A 19127-nucleotide genomic window follows, 5' to 3' on the forward strand; every position below is an offset into this window, starting at 1 on the left:
ACTGTGACATAACTGAAATACGAACTATAGCAGAGATAAAAGTAATGTATCAATGCTAAATTTCCTGAACTTGGTAACTGTACTTGTTTATATAAAAGAAGATCATTTTTCTTAGAAAATGCGTATTGTACTGAGTATTAAGGTGGAAAGAAGCACTCTCAAATAGTTTGGGGAAAAACGTGTAAGAGCACATGTATAAAGAGCAGGATAAAGCACCAGCAAAATATAAACAAGTGGTCAAACTGGATAATGGTATAGGAGTTCTTTATATTTTTCTTGCAACTTTTCTGTAAACTTGAAAATACTTCAAATTCAAAAAAGGCAAAAGGAAAATTGAACACGATTGGGTATTAGATGATACTAAGACATTAATGTTATTTTTGGTGGTAAGTGGTAATTATATTATAGTTTCGTGTTTTTGTTTTAAGGGTCCTTACCTCTCCTAAATATGAGATAGAGTATATACTTAAGTATATATACCAGGGATTTGCTTTAAAATTTCCCAGATGTATACTCAGATATAAGTTTTGCAACTAAAACGTAAAGAATAAAAAGAAAGCTCAAGATGTGAGAATAGAGCCCTACAGGATTTGATGACGGGTAATCTCCCATCTTTTAGAACTCCAAAAGATGTTCTCATTGCCTGTTATGTGGCAAAGATGATTTCTGCTACTTACTCAGCTGACGATAAAACGCAAATGTTTCTGACAATAAACATCACGAAACAAGTATTAACAAAATCAGTTAATGGAAATAAAAGTAACCTCAATCAAACTCACAAAACATGTTAGGTGAGAAATGTTAAGTCTACCCAAAAAAGTACCTTTATTTAAAACACATGGACGACTGTAATTTAAAGTGAACCCTAGTTCGGTGGTTTTCACCACCTACGAGTCTAAGAAATGGCGTCCATTCCTCAATGTTCAACTAAGTTATCATCAAAGGTCAAACACGGGAGTTGCCCCACGACCACCTCGCACAAGCCACCCCCTGAGGTTTTCTACCGGACCCTGCGGAGGCAGCTCGGTCGCGAGGCCCGCCCTCTGCCCCGTGAGGCGCCCACCGGGGACGGGACGGGAGCCGGAGGACCCGGCGCCGCGGAGCCCGGCGCCCCCTCAGCCTGAGGACGCTGCGGCGGGAGGACGGCGCCCGGGAAGCTGACGAAGGCCTAGACGCGGGGAAGGGCAAGTACCAGGCCAAAGGAAAGGACAGGGGGCTGGGAGCGGCGGGGGACAGAGATCGCAGACGTGCAAGGCAGAAGGGTGAAGGGGGGGGGGGGGGGGAATGCAGCCGCCGCAGGAGGCCGGCGGCCCCACGGCTCGGGGAGGGGGCCGGGGACGCGAGGGGCCCCGGGACCCGGCGGGCAGTTACCTCCACCAGGGACTGGCCCATCCGGGGCGGGAAAGGCGCGGCGAGGCCGAGGACGTTTCGGGCAGCGCGGCGGGGAGGCGAGGGCGACTGCCGCGGGCCCAGCCGGCCGCCGGGACGCGAGACTGCGCCCTGGCGACCGCGGAGGGCGGGGAAGGGGGCGCGAGCGCCGCCGGGGCGCCTGCTCCGAGCCGGCCGGGAGCGCGGGCGGGAAGCTCGCGCTGTTCCTCCCTCCTCCTCTTCTCCACCGGGTCTCTCCAGGCTCTGTCCCTCGCGCTGTTCCTCCCTCCTCCTCTTCTCCACCGGGTCTCTCCGGGCTCTGTCCCTCGTCCTCGTCCCCTTCCTCCAGGGCGGCGCAGCGCCTCCCGCAGCCTCCCCGCCGCGCGCACCGTCTTCTCCCCGCCTTCGCTTGCTCGTTCGCTCGCTCGCTCGCTCTTATTCCTGCTCGCCGCCCACTCCCAGGCTCCTCAGCTGCGGCGGGCCTTCTGTTTCCTTCTGTTTCCTATCACCTGGGCGTTCCTCAAACACCTGCCCTTACAGGGCCCACGCTTCCCAGAAAACCGTCTAATCGACCACTATGTAATTCACGGGATGTCACCCCCGCGCCCTACCCCACCCGGTGGAGACCGCCACAGGCCCGAAAATAAAAGGGGTGTACACTGCCCTCCGCAGATTCGGGGAAACGTAAAGCACTGAGGAAAGGTTTGTCCTGGTAATCCCCGAGGACTGCACTGTTTTCGCTTTCTTCGCCCCTGGCCTGGTCCAGCCGACTGACTGGGAACAAGGGTCATGAACAAGCAGCTCCACGGCTGTTTGGCCTGGGAAAGCAGTGTTCTGTAGCTTAAATGTGTAAGCCTTCGGCAGTGGCATGCTCTTCGGTTTCCCTACCCGTCTTTCTCCTCACACGTTTATGTCACTGGCCTGGTGTATTAAGGCAGTTTGGCTTGTTACCTTTGGCTAGGATAAGTATGCTTTGCTGAGTAAATGGAAGAGCTATCCGGTTGGTTTATCATAGCAAACAAAGAATACAGGGCAGGAGAACTTCCTGAAGCATCATAAACCACAACTAACCCTCTGTTTCCATGTGGGATAACTGGCAGCTGGGATACTGGTAGGTCAACACCATTCATCTCAAAAGTTATAGAACTGAGATGGTTCCATTCCGCGGGAAGTCAGGAACACCTTACATAAATCTTGCTAGAGTTAGCACAAAAAGTCTCAAGCAGAAAAATTCGGAAACTGAGAAATTTTAACATTCCCACAGTTTTCTGTGTTCCCGTTTCTAGGCCTTAAGATTTGATACCGTGTTTCCCCAAAAATAAGACCAGGTCTTATATGAAGGTTTGCTCCAAAAGACATGCTAGGGCTTATGTTCAGGGGATGTCATCCTGAAAAATCGTGCTAGAGCTTATTTTCTGGTTAGGTCTTATTTTGGGGGAAACACAGTAATAATGGGATAACTCATTTTGCTGGATGGCCATCAGACCTAGTGGTATAATTCTGGAGTTGACTATTCCATATTCTTTAAAAATTTATGCAAGTGACTACAATTTGCTAAAATGAAAGTTATTGAATGCTTATTATGTGTCAGACATCAAATTAAAATAAGCTTGAGAATTTCCCATCGGATCTGGTGTTTCACAGTTATAGTGCCAGATATATAATAACTGAGGTCCTTTCGGTAGCAGATAATAAAATCAAATTTGACTAACTTGAGCAAGAAAGGGAATTTATTGCAGAGATTCTGGTGTATCCCACAGAATCAAAGGAATAGTTTCAACAACCATCTTTGGGCAAGATTGGAACCAGGACAGATTGTAGACTTTCTCTCTAGAGCAGCGCCGTTCAGTAGAAATTTCTGTGGTGATGAAAATGTTCTATGTCTGCTCTGTCCAGTATGGTAGCCATTAGCTACAAATAGTATTGAGCACATGAAATGTAGCTAGAGCAACTGTGGGGACAGAGCCCCAGAAAGCAGTTTCCAGGCTCTCGGCCTCACATAGAAAGCTGCTGGCTCAGGTAGTAAGTGGCCATCAACTGTGATTGGATGGCCATCAGCTGTGGCTAGTTGGCCGTCAGCTGTAACCAGTGAGCCATTGGCCACTAATATAACTGCTGTGGCTACGCTAGCAGGAAAAAATGGGGGCTAGCGGGAAGATGGAGGCTGAGCTAGCAAGAGCGGATTGCAGAGAGGTGGATGCCGCCAGAGAGAATATAGTGGTATGACTCCCCTACTTATGGCTCCGTGAGTGTTCCTTTTGGCCTCACCATATCCTGCGTTCTTATGTGGGGAGCGGGAGCGGGAGCAGAGACCCCGCCTGACACCCTGCACGACAAATGGTGCAACGAGCAGGGTCCCCCCCACGACAGCAACTGAGATATTGAATTTTTTTTATTAATAAAATTCAAATAGCCGCATGTGGCTACTGGTTCCTATATTGCACAGCGCAGCTTTAAAGCTTTGCCATAACACGACTCAGCCCCAATTATTCTCAGCTCCTATTTCAGTTCAAAATTGCAAACCTCTTGGAGGCAAAATGCAAATGGTGCAGTTTAGGTAAGAGATCCACTCCTGGATCAAACAGCTATGGCTAGGATCACACAGTACAGAAATGGCTGCTGAGGGCTTGTCTGTGTGTTTCTGAGACCGTTCCTCCTCCACAAGGGGAATCATTATAAGCTGTGAGGTCTATGATAAGTGAATTATTTAGGGTAAGACTAGGCTACGTAACAAAAAGTCCCTAAAATCAATCCATGGCCTACAAAACAGTTATTTCTCTCATTGTAACTATTACAAGGTGAGTAGCTTTTGTACACACAATCATTTAGAGATATAGGTTCTTTTATGATACTTGTTCTGTCATTCTCCAGCCTCTTATTGCTTAATCAAGATGGTCACAGTGGATTCCAGCCAAAGGAAAGGGGAAAAGAGAGGGAGAAGGCCCAGTCTTAAGACCTACGCTCAGAAATAATACACAATACTTCTGCTCATGTTGCATTGGAGAGAACTTAGTCATGGTCACACCTGCACGGGAGGCTGGGAAATGTAGATTAGCAATGTACCCAGTAAGACTGAAAAAATGATTTTGATGGACAATTAGTAGTCTTTATCACAAGTGGTTACAATACGAAAAGTAATAATACATATTTCCTGCCTTCAAGGATATCACAGGTTTGGTGAGGGAGACAGAAGAGTATTTAACTAGCAATGAATATGGAGCGTGCTGTAAAAACTCAAAGAAAAGAATACCTAAAACAGTATTTCTCAAACCTGAGTGCATAAATGAATCACCTGGGAATCTTGCTAAAATGCAGATTCTGATTCAGTAAGTCTGGAGTAGGTGGGACCTTGAGATCAGTTTTCCTAACAAGCGTCCAGATGACACCAATGCTGCTGATCCTTGGACCATATTTTGAGGAGCCAGTGATTTTAGATTCAGCAAATACCACGGAAGGAATGACAGACATTTGAACTACACCTTTCTGTCACGGTGCAGTGATTAAGAGACCAGCTTTGGATATTAGATATCCTGTTGAAGTCCCAACTCTGTGACTTACCTGCTGATTTAAATTACTTGTCTTTAAGCCTACTAAGATCTTAAATAACAGAGAACCTCACACAAACTAGATTTAACAATAAAAGAAGTTGATGCGCTCGTTAACACAGAGGTTCAGCAGGTTTCTTGCAAGTTTTCATCAGCAGGTCTTGGTCCATTTTTCTGTAATTCTTTTCACTCTGCCCTTTGTCTTCAGGCTGGTTTCTTTTGTGATAAATTGAGCAGATGGCAAATTTACACTCATTTTACAGAGAACATTGTAGTTCAAAATATTTTTCTATAATTGAACATTCTTCATGAGCCCCTTCCACCTCAATGTGGAGCACAGAAAGTCTTTTTTTTTTCTTCAAGCTCACAAAATATTTTTTCTCGGTGGCAAGGAGGAGGAGGCTGAAACCATTACAGTTCCAAGCAGCCAAAACCCAATTGTTAGTGGCACTATTTTTCCCTTTGTAGTTCAACTTAGAAAAGGGTATCAAGCCGTACTTACTCCAGCCACATAAGAAGAGCAAAGAAAACTGAAAGAGACCTCTAATTTACTGATGTGGCTCTTTATTTTTATTTATTTGTTTGTTTGTTTGTTTATTTATTTAGGGGGGAATGTAATCAATAATGTCGCAAAGATTTTGTAGGGTATCCGATGGACACTTGTCTCATTAGGGAGACCACCTCAGGGATGATGTTGACTCTCCTCTTTAGACCCAACACCAAGCTGGCCTAGCCCTCGCTGGTTCATCTGCAGGTCACTGCCCCACTGCTGAGGGACACAGGCCATACTTACTATATTATATACAGGGAGAAGGAGGCAGGGAAAATGGCAGCAGGTTACTTGGGGAAGAGCAGGCACTCACAACTTCAAAACTCTTCGTTGAAGGGATAATTCTTGTGGGAGGCACAGTTCCTGTTGTAGCTGAGTAAGGTGGTCAATTCCTCACTACTCAGTTCAAAATCAAAGACTTGGAAGTTCTCAGCAACGCGTTCGGGTGTCACAGACTTGAGGATCATGACCAAATTCCTCTGCATGGGGAGCTGGATCAGAACCTGGGCTGTGGTTTTATTGTGCTTGTCAGCTATTGCTTTGTTCCTGGGATCCTCCAGTAGGGAAGGGTCCTCAGGCTTGGTCCAGGGCCTGTCATTAGAACCGAGGGGACTGTAAACAGTCACCACAGTGCCTTTGGAGTGGCAATACTGGATTAACTTCTCCTGACTGAGATATGGGTGCACTCGATCTGGTTAACCACTGGCTTAATATTTTAAGCCAGTTTTATGTAAGATCTTCTCGATTTGGAGGTGGTTGAAGTTGGAGATTCCAATAGCTTTCATCAGCCCTTCATCCACCAGCTTTTCCAAGTCCTCCCATATGTCCACATAATCGGTGTCCTAGGGAATCACGTTGCCTTTCCCATGCAACAGGAAATATTTGTTCCAAGGCTTCAAGCCTGTCGGCCAGTGAATAAGGAAGAAGTCCAGGTAGTGCAGCTTCAGGTCACTGGATGACTTCTGGCAGGCTCCTCTCACCGTGGTGTGGGCTCCACAGCTCGCTGACGATGAAATGGTCCTCACACTTTACCATGTGCTCCTTGTTTCTCCTGGATGGCCACTCCCGCCTCGTTCTCATTCTGGTACACATCATCTTGACAACTAATGTCACTTCCATTTCTTCTTTGATAAAGTCTCTTTGAAATAAATGCTCTATCTTACCGATTTTCTTCTTCTCATTCCACTTACTCTACAGAGTAGATTCATGATAGTGCTAGGAAGGGTTCTATGCCTTAACAGCAATGGCGGAGACAGTGATTGAACTCAAACTTCATTTTCTATATACTTACCCATCACTGCTTCAGGATGTCTGATGTTTGCTCCTAGGTCTTCTGCATTGGTGTCTAATGTGGTACAGCTAGTTCCTCCTTGAGGATGCTACAGTGCCCACAAAGGCTCAGATACATCCTTCATCTTTTCATTCTTTTGTCTCTACAGTGGGGTCCCCTTGCTCTCAAACTCCTCCTCACCCCCCAAGAGAAAATGATATGTCCCTTGAACTTGACATAAAAGTTGAGAGCAGGTAAAGAATAATGACTCAGCTCCTTCCCCTATTACATGTTACGATATATTCTGCTGGGATCACCCCAAATTAGGGATGGGGGAATATCCTAAGAGACAGTCTCCCAATAACTGGGAAAAACTACTCTGCTTTCAACTTCGTCTTCAACCCCATCCCCATCAGGTTTTACCGTGAAATAATACGCGGATTCCTTGTTTCCACTAAGCCATAGCTTTCTTCTTCCTCTCCTTGACCGGGTAGTACTATTACCGTGTTTCCCTGAAACTAAGACCTAATAGAAAAATAAACCCTAGCATGATTTTTCAGGATGACATCCCCTGATCGTAAGCCTTAATGCATCGTTTGGAGCAAAAAGTAATATAAGACCCGGTCTTATTTTTAGGGAAACAGTACATATATTCTGAATCCTCTCTGGATTGCCCCTACATTGTGGTTTATACTAAAACTCCATATTCAGACTTTAATAAAATAATTATGCTTGGAAATTTGAAGCTGAAAACATAATCTTTGTTCTAGGTGGTATCTATCTTCTCTATAAAGGGGGAGTGTGATTGATTCAATGAATGGGTAGTGTGATGGCTTTGTAATAAGTGTTTGGCTAGGCTAATTTTCCAGAATTCCCTTCCCTGTATGTTCCTAGCTAGAATAGACTCCAAGAGAGATTAACAGCACTTGAAACCCAGTATCAGGGTCTCCAGCACACCACTGACTTAAGGCTGGTAAGCCACAAACACCCTGAAAGGGAGAACATCTCCTTGATAGTTATGAGAAGAGTGAAGAAGTTTGTCCAATACGTTCACCTCTCCTCGTATCTCATTAACCTAGATTGAGTCACTTGCCCCGAATATGTCTCAGGTTTCAGGAAACACTAGCACTGTGTGAGGATGGCCAGGTTGTCTTGATTGGCTTTTACCTGTGAGGACCTACTCATTTATATAGGGGGAAGGAAGATAGTCTAATGAAATTGGGTTCCTTTTAGGAAAGTGAAAGAGAAAATGGATAGAATTAAGAATTCATGATACCCAGTAACTTTATAATTGGATACCCCAAATCAGGTTGCTATCAGGAAGCTGAAGAACAGATCATGAATAAAAACTATCCATTATATCAAATACTGTATTTCATTTATTCTAAGATGCACTTCCCATTTTAACATCTCAAACTGGGATAAGTTTTACAAGTTGCCAGCCAGGTAACAGTAATTGCCTGTGAGTGTATGTGCATCAAAATTTGCAAAGTCTGTCAGCAACTTGACAGAAAATTCCTAAGTCGTCAAGAGAACACTTAAGAAATGGCTCTTTACCAACCTTCCAGATGGTCATAAATTATTTTTCAGGGTGTGTGGAGTTTGGTATGTTACCCTACTTGCAAGCTAATAAGCCCTCCTGTTACTGTGGCATGGATGCTGGCAGAAAACATGACTCCTGGGGTTAGAGACAAAGGACTTTATTTCTCCAGGCAAACACAGTAGGCAGAATGTCAGTCCATGAGGTTCCCCAGGCCTCACAATTTCCACAGGGGCAATGTGGGTGCTTACACAGATGAAGTGGGTTGTGTTACAGGAGAGGAACAGTGAGCTGGGAGATTTCCTGCTTTTATAGTGAGTGACCAGCTCATTGTACCGTGTGACCTAGCTGGACAATATAATATTATACCCAGTCCTATATTAATGTTTGCTCCAAAAGATGCGTTAGAGCAGATTGTCCGGCTAGGTCTTATTTTCGGAGATACAGGGTATGTCATTACCTCAGCAAACACAACCCTCCAAGGGCCTGAGTAGAGCAGTTAGGCTTTGCCTTGCCAGGCTTTGCCTGCTGGGCATACCTTGCTAGGGGGTGGGACAGGCAGGGTCAGGGCAGATTGACTATCCCATCAACACTGTGCTGGGAAACACAGACATCAATATCTGAGTCCACAAATAATTCAGGGCGGTTACTCTGTTAATGTGAAGTTGTTTTAAGAATACCTTTACCAAATTGTTTAGCTTCTACTTTCTTTTTATAAATAATAGGTAATAAAGAGTGAGAGAAAAAATAAAGGAGGCGCCATGGGAGTGGGCAGAAGGCAAGGAGAGTGGGAGATTTGGTCACGTTTTGACTGAGGAGCTTTGGAGGTCATCCAAATGGAAATGTTGCTTACACAGGTGGACACTCAGCTGTGGACTGGAGTATGGCAGTCCTGGCTCCACAGGGTAAACTGACCAATCTTACGAGTTTGTCTTCCTGCTGCTAGGAGTTGCCAAAATGCAAAAAGCGTAACTGAGAGTTTTAAAACAAGTGTTATAATTTCAAACATGTCATAATGCAGTAGAAGCAATGTTTATTTGAAACGAAAGAGTAAAAATAGTATTGTAATTACTCCAACATTTGAAGCACAACAACAAAACCGAATAAAAAACAGATTACTTTAGTTCTTACAAAATTTTGGATTTAAAAGTGTTATGTTTAGCTTCAATCTGTTTATGAGGAAAATTTCCTTATCGGGAAAACAAAACTTTTTTAGAAGGGTGTAAATGATTTACTAGAGGACTCAGACATATTCTGAAAAATGTTTTATTATTAAGAGAATTTAAATAAACTGATAGAAAATGAAAGGAAATTATGTGCCCTTTCAAGACCTTTGGAATCAATGCTCCTCTTAGTTCTTCATGTCCTTCATACGACTGTATCACTATCATAACTTTTCTTCTCACAGATAAGAGGAACACAGATGGAGGTGGGAAGTATCCTGAGGCAGAGAACGAGTAATCTGTGAGAGTCCTGAGATGAAATTAACTATAATACATAAAAATGAAGGAAGTTTATGTAGTTAGCAGAGATCTGTTCAGTGAACAAGTCCCTAGTGAGTCAGGTATGTTGTAACTAAAGAAATGTTGAACATACATCACATGCATTTCAGGGTCAATATCCCATAATAACTTGCAGTTATTCAGTGGTTACTCCTAACCATTTTGCCATACTGAAATGATCTACCTGAAACATAAATATGTTACAACCAAGGGCTTCAGTGACTCCTCACTGCCTACAATGAAAGCATTGTTTCATAAACTATGTTCAATTTATTCATTGCCTATATATGTTTAATAGTCCGTATAAAGAAGAATGTGTTGAATGAATACTCAGTACAAAGTATTATCGCGGTGGATACAAGAGCTAGAAGAGTGCGGCCCAAGTCTCACTGACCGCTGACACCAGCATCACAGTGGAGGCAGAACGCGAACCCGGTTTATAAGGCTATCCAGATGATTCTTATGATGCCAAAGTTTTAAAAAACACTGTTCCAGAGGACTAAAAAGGAGGGGACCTAATTTCTGTTTTTTAGGGAGCTTACCCTCCAAAGAGTATTGAAAATATCTGCTGTGCAGTCAGAATTATTAGAGCCTCCCAAAAGGTGCTATGTAAATGAAAGGGACAAGGTTCAGAGTTTTGACTCCTAAGGACAATTTAGCCATCATAACCTGTATCCCTTTTGAAAGAAGCTTCAATATTATGAGTTGAGTATATGTAACATATACATTAATATGCTCGTGTGTAAATGTACTTGAAACAAAACTATAGTTATATATGTTTTATATAACATATATATCTATACATGTATATGTATACATGTGTGTGTATGTATGTATATATATATATATATATATATACACACATACATAAAACCATGTATATTTTTAGGAGAACTGAGTCACGGCTAACTCATAATATTTAAGTGAGACTTTCATTTTAAGCAGCCATGACGAACTTTTAAATTTACAGAATTAACAAAGCATAGCATACATTCGTTTTCCATGTTCAAAAAACTAAATTTAAGGAACTGAAAAGCTGAAAAACATAGGAGGTAGTGGTACCTAATGAATGATATTTTGCCATTCTATTAAATATTATAAATTAAAGATTATAGGAGAAAGGAAGCTAAATTCTAAGAGAATAAATATGGAAAGGACAACCTATGTCTTGGGAAAAAATTGAAAGTGGGAGGAGAAATATTTTCAAAATGTATTTTAAAAATCACTAGACGTGCACTAGTGACAACAGGCAGAAGGTAACTAATCTTGGGAGCGTAAAGGGAGAGGAAAGGAGTGCATGTTCTTGCCTTTTTCGTAATCTTGGTCATTCTCACTCTTTTCTCCTCTCTTGCTGCCATGACTTTGGGGCACTTGGTTTAGTTATTCCAATTTTCTTAAAGACTAAAAACTGCATTACTAATAACTTAGCTTACACATTGTGTGTCTTAAGTAAAACTTGTGGGTTGTGGTTATTGATTGCAGTGGGAGAAGGAATTAAGTAGGGAGCTCATTGCACAAACTACTTGTATCATCCTCTAATGCTGTGGTTCTCAAACCTGACATGTACCAGATTGCTCTAGAGGACTTGTGAAAACAGAGTACTGGGCCTCACCCCAAATTTTGGATTCAGTAGGCTTGGGATTGGGCCCGATAATCTGAATTTCAAACAAATTCCCAGATGATGCTGATGTGCTGGTGTGGTACATACACCGTGAGAATCACTCTAATGAAATCAGTAGTCACAAGGCCAAAGAAGAGCTAGGTAGACACTAAGGAAAAACAGTATCTCCCTATATAGGTTTCCAGACATAGCACAACACTCAAGTTTATCACCTGCTCAAAAAACAACCACGCACATATTAATCTTCAAGGATTGTAACTGACAAAATTAGTAGGTGGAAGGAATTTCTTTCCAAGGATAAATTCAACACCTAAGTAACTTTTTAAAGGAGAAAGTGTTTGTCTATTTAAGGATTCTTGTGAAATCCAGTATTATGGGAATGACCTGCTCAGCTAGCCTGTTTAAGTTTTGATATCAACATCCTTGGACTAACATAAAAATGAGTATTACACATTCATAATTTCTGCCTGCAGTAAAATTCAAAACAAGAGTTTCTAAATATTTTTTATACTTGTGTTAAGATAACTAATCTTACCTAGGTTGTTTTCTAACCTTGTTAAAAAACCAAATAGTAACACTAAAAAAGAATTCATCTGGCAAATGTACTGTTTGTGGATAGTAACCACTTATTAAAAACACATTTCTATTACATTAAAATTGTTCTTAATTTCTTAGATTTAGAGCACCTGATTTTTGGGCCCAGCTGAGATTTTATTTTACAGATCAAAATGCGCGGATAAAAATACATTACAATAATTAATGAAGCCGTTCTAATTTAGCCTGAAGAGATTTAAAATTCCCTGTGATGGTTTGTACTGCTATTGAAGAGCTCATAGACTGGAGCTCAACCAGATAACCGCAAACAGCATCCAGGCAGAGATTTGTAAATCTTCTCCTGCAAAGGAAAACACATCTGATCAACTATCTATACATTTAGAAACATTTCTTCCTATATAACTTTCCTCCAACTTTTGCTAACATTACTTATACTCTCACATAAGAGCAAGGATCATGTGATTACATAAATGGCAAATAAATGGAAACAAAGAAGGAAACTTGGGGGGAGGTACATTCCTACACAATCACCATTTTTCTTTTGAAGATTATTATAATGAGGCTGTAAGGAATGACTTCTTAAATTAATATTAAATTATTGACATTCTTTTGGCCTTTTCAAACAAATATAAATTGGCCAATACTATTACAAAGCTATAACTGAACTGTCCTAGCTCATTAATTCAAAGCAGTAGTTTAGAAGTAATTTGTAAATTATATCCTTTTACTTGCAGTAAAAATTCAGGATGAGATGAGAAATGGAAAAAACTCTAACCTTTCATACATCCCAATTAACATCATTCAAATAGTTATTGTTAACATACAAAAGACTAAATCTCCTACACTTCTTTATAATCTCCGTATCTTTCCCCTTTGTCTCTAAATTTGTTACCCAGATATTTATTAGAAGCATTTAAAAAGCTTTTACTATAACACAGTATCTAATTCAGTTTTACCTTTCACAATTTAAAACCTGGCTAGGATTCTCAACATATCTTGTCAATAGTACATGTATACAATCCAAAAGGTGCAGTGGCTTCTTCATTCTGTTCCAGAATGGATCCTATAAAGAAAATATACATCGTGTGCTATAAGGCAAACTGTGTCAACTGATTTTTCAACCATTTATGTTAGTTAAAACAGCCATCAGAGTCTAAGACAAAATTTACTGATATTGAAATAAGCATTTATCATTATGTAGTTACTAAATTATGTATCTGGTTATGGTTAATATTTGAACAACATTAAAAACTGCATTGTGATGTTATTTATGAGTCAATCCACTTTGTAGAGCAGGTAAATTTCCTGTTAGGAACTTGAGGTAAGAGGAAAAAAACCCATCTCTTCCATGAGCTGTGATACCACTTTTACTGTGAACCTATGCAGATTCAGTTTGATATTGTAAATAAGAGACTAAATTAGTGAAAGAATCTTAATTCTAGTCTGGCTTCACCTGTTACTAGCCATGTGACTTGAGCAGGTTATTTAGCATCTCTTCCCCTGTAGTAGGAGAGGGGATGCTACGACCTGCTCATTTCCATCACAGGTCACTGTGAGGCTTAATGAGACAGACATACAAGTGCCTTATAAAAAACAGTTATGAACATTTTCATGATGCTACTATAAAAGACATGATTTAGTGCAAGGTTTTATTTGGATAAAAATTACAAAATATGTAGTCTAATAAGGTTCAATATGGTGAAAAAAATCTTTAAACAATGATATTTGAGATGAGGTTACAGTGAATAAATAGTTATTTTGTTCTTTTTAAAGTACATGATTTGTAATGTAATGTGTTTAGCCTATACAACCAATAATCAAGTATGTATTATGTTTATTAATATTAAAAAGTAATATTTAACTTTTATTATGAGATATAGCAAAGCCACTCTCATTGATTTTAAAAATCTGAATTATGATTTCTGATACTAAATCAACGAAGCAAATTTCTCAGGTATCAGACAATGAGATACTTATATGTATTCAGAATACGCCATCCCCATATCTAGAAAAAGTTAACTAAGTAAATTATTTTATTTAATATTTTCCTTACCCGTGACTTGAACAAGTGATCATATACTTCCAGCAGTCTAGGTAATGACACTCCAATTTCATTCATTGTCTGTATCACAAATCCCACGTCCCAGTTCAAAGCACAAACTTGCTGCTCTAAGAACTGCACAATAAAATCTGGGGAGGGAAAAGGATCAGAAATTAGGATTGTTAACTCCTTTTCTCCCCCCAGCTTTATTGCTGAGATATAACTGACATATAACATTGTTTAAGTTTAAGGTGTACAATATGATGATTTGATACATATATACTGCAAACCGTTTAGCAGAATAAGGTTAACACATACATCACCTCATATAATTACTATTTTTTTGTTGTTAACTCTTGATACTAAAAAGTAGGCCTTATTCATAAATGAGCAGTTCCTAGGGGAAATGCTTTAAAAAACAACTTTCTAAAAAAATTTGTTAAATATACTAGAATCGGCATATCTACAGAGATGGATAGATTAGTGGTTACCTAGGACCGGAGGGTGGGAAGGAGTTGGAAGTGACTGCTACATGGATTCTTTCTGGAGTGATAAATATGGTCTACGTTTAATTGTGGTGATGCTTGCAAAACTGTGAATATGCTAAAACTACTGAATTATACACTTTAAAACTATTAGGAAAAAAACTACACTTTAGTGAATTTGGAAAATACAGAAAGGTACAAGAAAATAGAGACCATTCACAATTCCACTACTGGAGAGAACCCACTGATAATATCTCTGTAATATACTGATATACTAGTTTCTCAATTTAACAGCTTTTCAGAAAAGAAAGGTGACTGCATCCTGATTTTAGAAATATTAAGTGTTTTAGAAATGCTGTTACCTCCCTCCAGATTCATGTTAGTTGTTTATTTTGATGGTTTTAATATGCTATCCCATTTCACTTTTTACTATGTGTCACATCATAAATAAGATCATAACAGGAACATTCAAATTCATATTTATAATACCTGAAATCTGAGAATGACCAATGTGAATTATCTATGGATAAGAAGAATCACTGAAAAAGCTGCCACTAAACCTACATCTCCCCTAGAATTTACCATACAAAGATTTTGGATAGTTAATAAAAATTCTAAAAACTCTAAACTTGTTCTAATTTGAAATCCCCTGGAGCTTGTTTGCCATTGAGAGACTGCTAGAAAAAAGAAGACCTCTTCTATCCTAAATGTCATTGGGCACAGAACTAAAAAGATAAGTCAAAGCAAAAATATCCTCTAAAGGGATTGTGTAGAATGTGGCCTTTTACTATTAAAATTGTCAGGTTTCGTGTGTGTGTGTGTGTGTGTGTGTGTGTGTGTTTTGCTCTTTATTTTTTAGTCAATGAAATGGCATAGCAGTTAATGGTGTACTTATAAGAAATAAGGATATGATTATAATGGTTTTATTTCTTACCATGTCCAGGAAAAAAATAGTAAATCACAGATGGTCTGTGAACAAGTCTGTATCCTCATTTATAAAAAGCAATTTAATGTTATGTTACATGCATTCTCGTATTTCTCAACATCTTTCAAAACCACAAAGTGATTAACATTCTACTTTATGAAAACGTATCTATGTTGATTCTATTGTCTTACAAGTGAAGAAAACATAATAGGTTGGGAAATGGTTCATAATAATTAGTCACCTACATAACAATTAGTCAGCATATGTGGTTAAGACAATGGTTCAAAAATTACATTTTTAAAACAACTACTCACTATTTTAAAGAAAAATATGCCCTCAATATAATAAGAGCAGTTGAATCAATCACAGATTTCTCATTCACAAAAACATCAGCGATGTTTCTTTTCTCTTTACAAATCTGTAGAGGGTTACCAACAATATAACCACTATGGTCTATTAGTCAACACTATCTCAACACATATATAAACTTGGAAGGTGAATCAAAGAAAGTCCCATCCCCAACTATTCATCAACAAATTCTGCTATTCTTTGGAGGTCTTTCTGGTGAGGTAAGAATTAAACTCTCAACTAAAGAGCAACAAAGAAACGACTTCACTCTAAATACCATTATTTTTCCATGTCTGTGAAGAAAATCATCAAAAGGAAAAAAAAGTCCCAGGACAGCACCTGAGGTTACTGCTTACCTAAAGGAAAGAAGCGAGGTGTGCCAGCATAAATTTTGCCATGGAGCACAATCTTCAGACTAAGCGCATGCATTCTATCTGAAGAGCTCAATGTCACACTTTCGTTCAATTCTGTAAGAAAGAGGCATGTCTGTAGAAATATTTTTTCAAGTGAAGTGTTTAAATTGGCTCTTTTATTGTTTCAACGTATAAAGTACTTTAGAACTGATATTACATTAATATAATGAGCAGATTCTGTTTGTTAGTTTGATATACTCTCTTATCTTACCAGGGCCCTGGTTGTGAGATTCTGAGAGAAGTGTCTGAGTCTCCCTTATTAAGTAGCACAAGCCACCAAAACTGACACACACTGAGAGTCTTCTCCAAAAGTCACTGGGATCCTTCTCTAGAGGACCACCCTCCACCATATCCAGGTAAAACTCCATGTACCCTCTACTTATACACATACAGTTTTCATGGGTCCTAGACATATGAGCCAATAGCAGTTTGGATTCCTTTACCAAGTCACTAAATAATATATGCTAAATGTACTTGTAAGTGGACACTTACCTTTCTCTATGATATCTTGCCAAAGTGTCTGCACCAATATAGGGTCTGAATAACCGGCGCAATGAATTATTGCAAGTTTACACTCTGCGAGTTTAAAGGGGTCAGCAAATTCCCCATAAAGCTGTGGGAGAAAAATGTCAACATTATACATCCAACCAGAGGTCCAAAAATTAATAGTGAAACACTATCTGAAAATAAAAACTAAAGATTTTATTAAATTTCCTAAAACATGATATAAAGATGTAATAATGTATAGCTGGTCGTAACTTTCGATTAAAAGTGGTGAATAAATAGTAAATATGTTCAAATAGATTGCAGTATGTGTGCATTTTTTCTTTCTTGGCTGGGAGATGTTGCAATGCCTTTTAGACTTAGTGTTGTCTAAAGTAGGGTTTGAAGAATAATGGAAATAATGATAAATCTTGGTTAAGGGTACTGAAGCCAAGTCCAAAAATAACTGAAGAAGGAATTGCTCAGAAGGGTACAGAGGCTTGGAGAGTTATGCAAAGATACTACTTTTTCAAGACGAGAAGCAAGGCAATAAAATAGCTGGCAGGAGTTTCAATAAAGCCCCATGTGAGACTGATAGATTCTTGATAGCTACCGGCCTAGAAAGAGAAACATAGCTCTTTCTAAGAGTCAAATACCACAGCAGTGATTTGTCAGCCCAGTGACCTGCTGTCAAGGATTGTTTATCTTATTTTATGGGTAGGTTAATCTTTTCCATGAAACAAAAAGTAAAATGCAAAAGAAACAAAGAACTTGTAGATATTAGGTGGCTGCTTGACTGCTATAGGGATTTTTTTATACCTTAGTTATGTCCATTAGCTCAGAATCCAGCTGAGAAATGGCATCTTGTACAGATGAATGATGGGAATATTGCCTTTGTAGTGTCTCTTGTATCTGAAGTTGGATCCTAGCAACCTGGTTGGGACAGAAAAAAGAAAGCCTTCATTTCTTTTTGAGAAATTAACAGGTACGCAAAGAAATAGGTCCTGGTATCTCACTTAAAAATAATGTGTAAATAAAGACTTCTATCATAATAGACTAGCAACTCTTCATCGCACCAAAAAAGATTTCACACCAAGTGTGCTGAGGCAGAGTCTTTGCTGCCTATCAGTGCCCATTCCTCCCAAGACTGGAGCCAGATAAATGGCTAGACCATACTTCCCAGCCTCCTTTGAAGGGAGGTATGCACATAAGACTAAGTTCTCTGCAAAGGAACATGAGTGGAAGTAAAGTATGTCATTTCAGAGCTAAAGTTTTTAAGAGTGAAAGTGCTTCTTATATGCTCTTCTTTCCCTTCCTCCCTCAGACTGAAGAAAAAGATAAAGCCATTCGTAATGGTAGAGCCAGAAAATGTAACTTGGATCCCAAAATCAACCACGTGGAAGAAAGCCACCTGCCAACTAAGAACACCCACTCTGGATTTTTGTGAATGAGAAGTTTTTGTATTTGGACCATTAACGTGTGGCTACTACTCAGTGTGGGCAAAGCTTAAGTATCTTTAGCACTTGAGTCTCTTAGTTAAGGCAGCTTAGCCCACTCTACTTCATACATCTACTTATTAGCTTCAAGAATAAATGGTGAGGGGCTGCCGGTCGATTCCCACATGGGCCAGCCAGCTGCGCCCTCCGCAACTAGAATGAAGTCAATGAGCTGCCGCTCAGCTCCCGGGTGGCCAGATGTCTCAGTCGCTTGGAGCGCAGGCTCTCAACCACAAGGTTGCCGGTTAGTTGCAGAGGGTGGAGCCCACCATCCCTTGAGCGAGGAGTCGCGAAAGGGATGGGGGGCTCCACCCTCTGCAACTAACAACGCAACTGGACCTGGAGCTGAGCTGCACCCTCCACAACTAAGATTGAAAGGACAACAACTTGACTTGGAAAAGTCTCGGAAGTATACACACTGTTCTCCAATAAAGTCCTGTTCCCCTTCCCCAAAAAAATTAAAAAAAAAAAAAAAAAATGTGAATGTAATATAATCTGCTTCATATTGCAACAGTGGGAAAAACCTTTAGAAGTGCCATAAAGAAAGCTTTTAAAATTACAGCAATGTCCTTTGACCCAAAATGCTGTATCCTTAAAATCTTTTAAAAGATTTATATCTAAATATGAAAATAAATTAAATAAATAAAGGCAGAAGATACTAAATTAATAATACTGACTGCTATAGATAGACCTATTATTTACTAGGGGAGGAAGAGAAAGTAAAATAACGTGTGGCTACTACTCAGTGTGGGCAAAGCTTAAGTATCTTTAGCACTTACTTCCATTTTTTCTTCCAATTCATGAAGGAATTCACCATCTGCAGCTATTGATGAAATGGCAGTGGAACTTTTGGCACTAAGAATGGCTCGAGCAATGTATTCTAGTCTCTGCTGAAGTGAAATTTCTGTGCTGCGGGAAAAAAACATGTATTTTTATTTATATGAATTCTTAAGGATCCAAGATACAAAAATATCAATTATGATGT

General features: G+C 39.9%; 2 protein-coding genes, 1 long non-coding RNA gene and 1 pseudogene across 8 annotated transcripts in view; 1 reads left to right on the top strand and 3 right to left on the bottom strand.

Moving 5' to 3' along the window:
• Window positions 1-1997, bottom strand: part of CPLANE1 (ciliogenesis and planar polarity effector complex subunit 1) — a 96714-nt gene extending 94717 nt beyond the window's left edge. The window contains exon 1 of one of the 6 annotated variants that reach the window (XR_012495161.2): window positions 1372-1997. The gene's annotated coding sequence lies outside the window, so the exon portion shown is untranslated. The remainder of the gene's footprint in view (window positions 1-1371) is intronic. The other 5 variants (XM_088796490.1, XM_074328988.2, XM_074328987.2 and 2 more) reach the window with 5 other exon arrangements.
• On the top strand, window positions 874-18926 carry LOC141570718 (uncharacterized). Its single transcript, XR_012495162.2, has 3 exons — window positions 874-1184; window positions 16378-16519; window positions 17971-18926. It is a non-coding gene; the product is annotated as an uncharacterized LOC141570718 (long non-coding RNA).
• On the bottom strand, window positions 5309-8604 carry LOC109450177 (aldo-keto reductase family 1 member B1 pseudogene; annotated as a pseudogene).
• Window positions 9524-19127, bottom strand: part of NUP155 (nucleoporin 155) — a 53132-nt gene continuing 43528 nt past the window's right edge. Inside the window, exons 29-35 of the mRNA XM_019737278.3 lie at window positions 18922-19051; window positions 17466-17579; window positions 16656-16776; window positions 16107-16217; window positions 14005-14141; window positions 12908-13014; window positions 9524-12291 (exon numbers count right to left, since the gene is read on the bottom strand). Of these exons, the coding sequence (XP_019592837.2) occupies window positions 12153-12291; window positions 12908-13014; window positions 14005-14141; window positions 16107-16217; window positions 16656-16776; window positions 17466-17579; window positions 18922-19051 (859 nt within the window). The 3' untranslated portion in view covers window positions 9524-12152. The remainder of the gene's footprint in view (window positions 12292-12907; window positions 13015-14004; window positions 14142-16106; window positions 16218-16655; window positions 16777-17465; window positions 17580-18921; window positions 19052-19127) is intronic.

Source organism: Rhinolophus sinicus, chromosome 3 (assembly GCF_057876585.1).
Source record: "Rhinolophus sinicus isolate RSI-liver-muscle chromosome 3, RSI-T2T, whole genome shotgun sequence".
Classification (NCBI taxonomy): domain Eukaryota; kingdom Metazoa; phylum Chordata; class Mammalia; order Chiroptera; family Rhinolophidae; genus Rhinolophus; species Rhinolophus sinicus.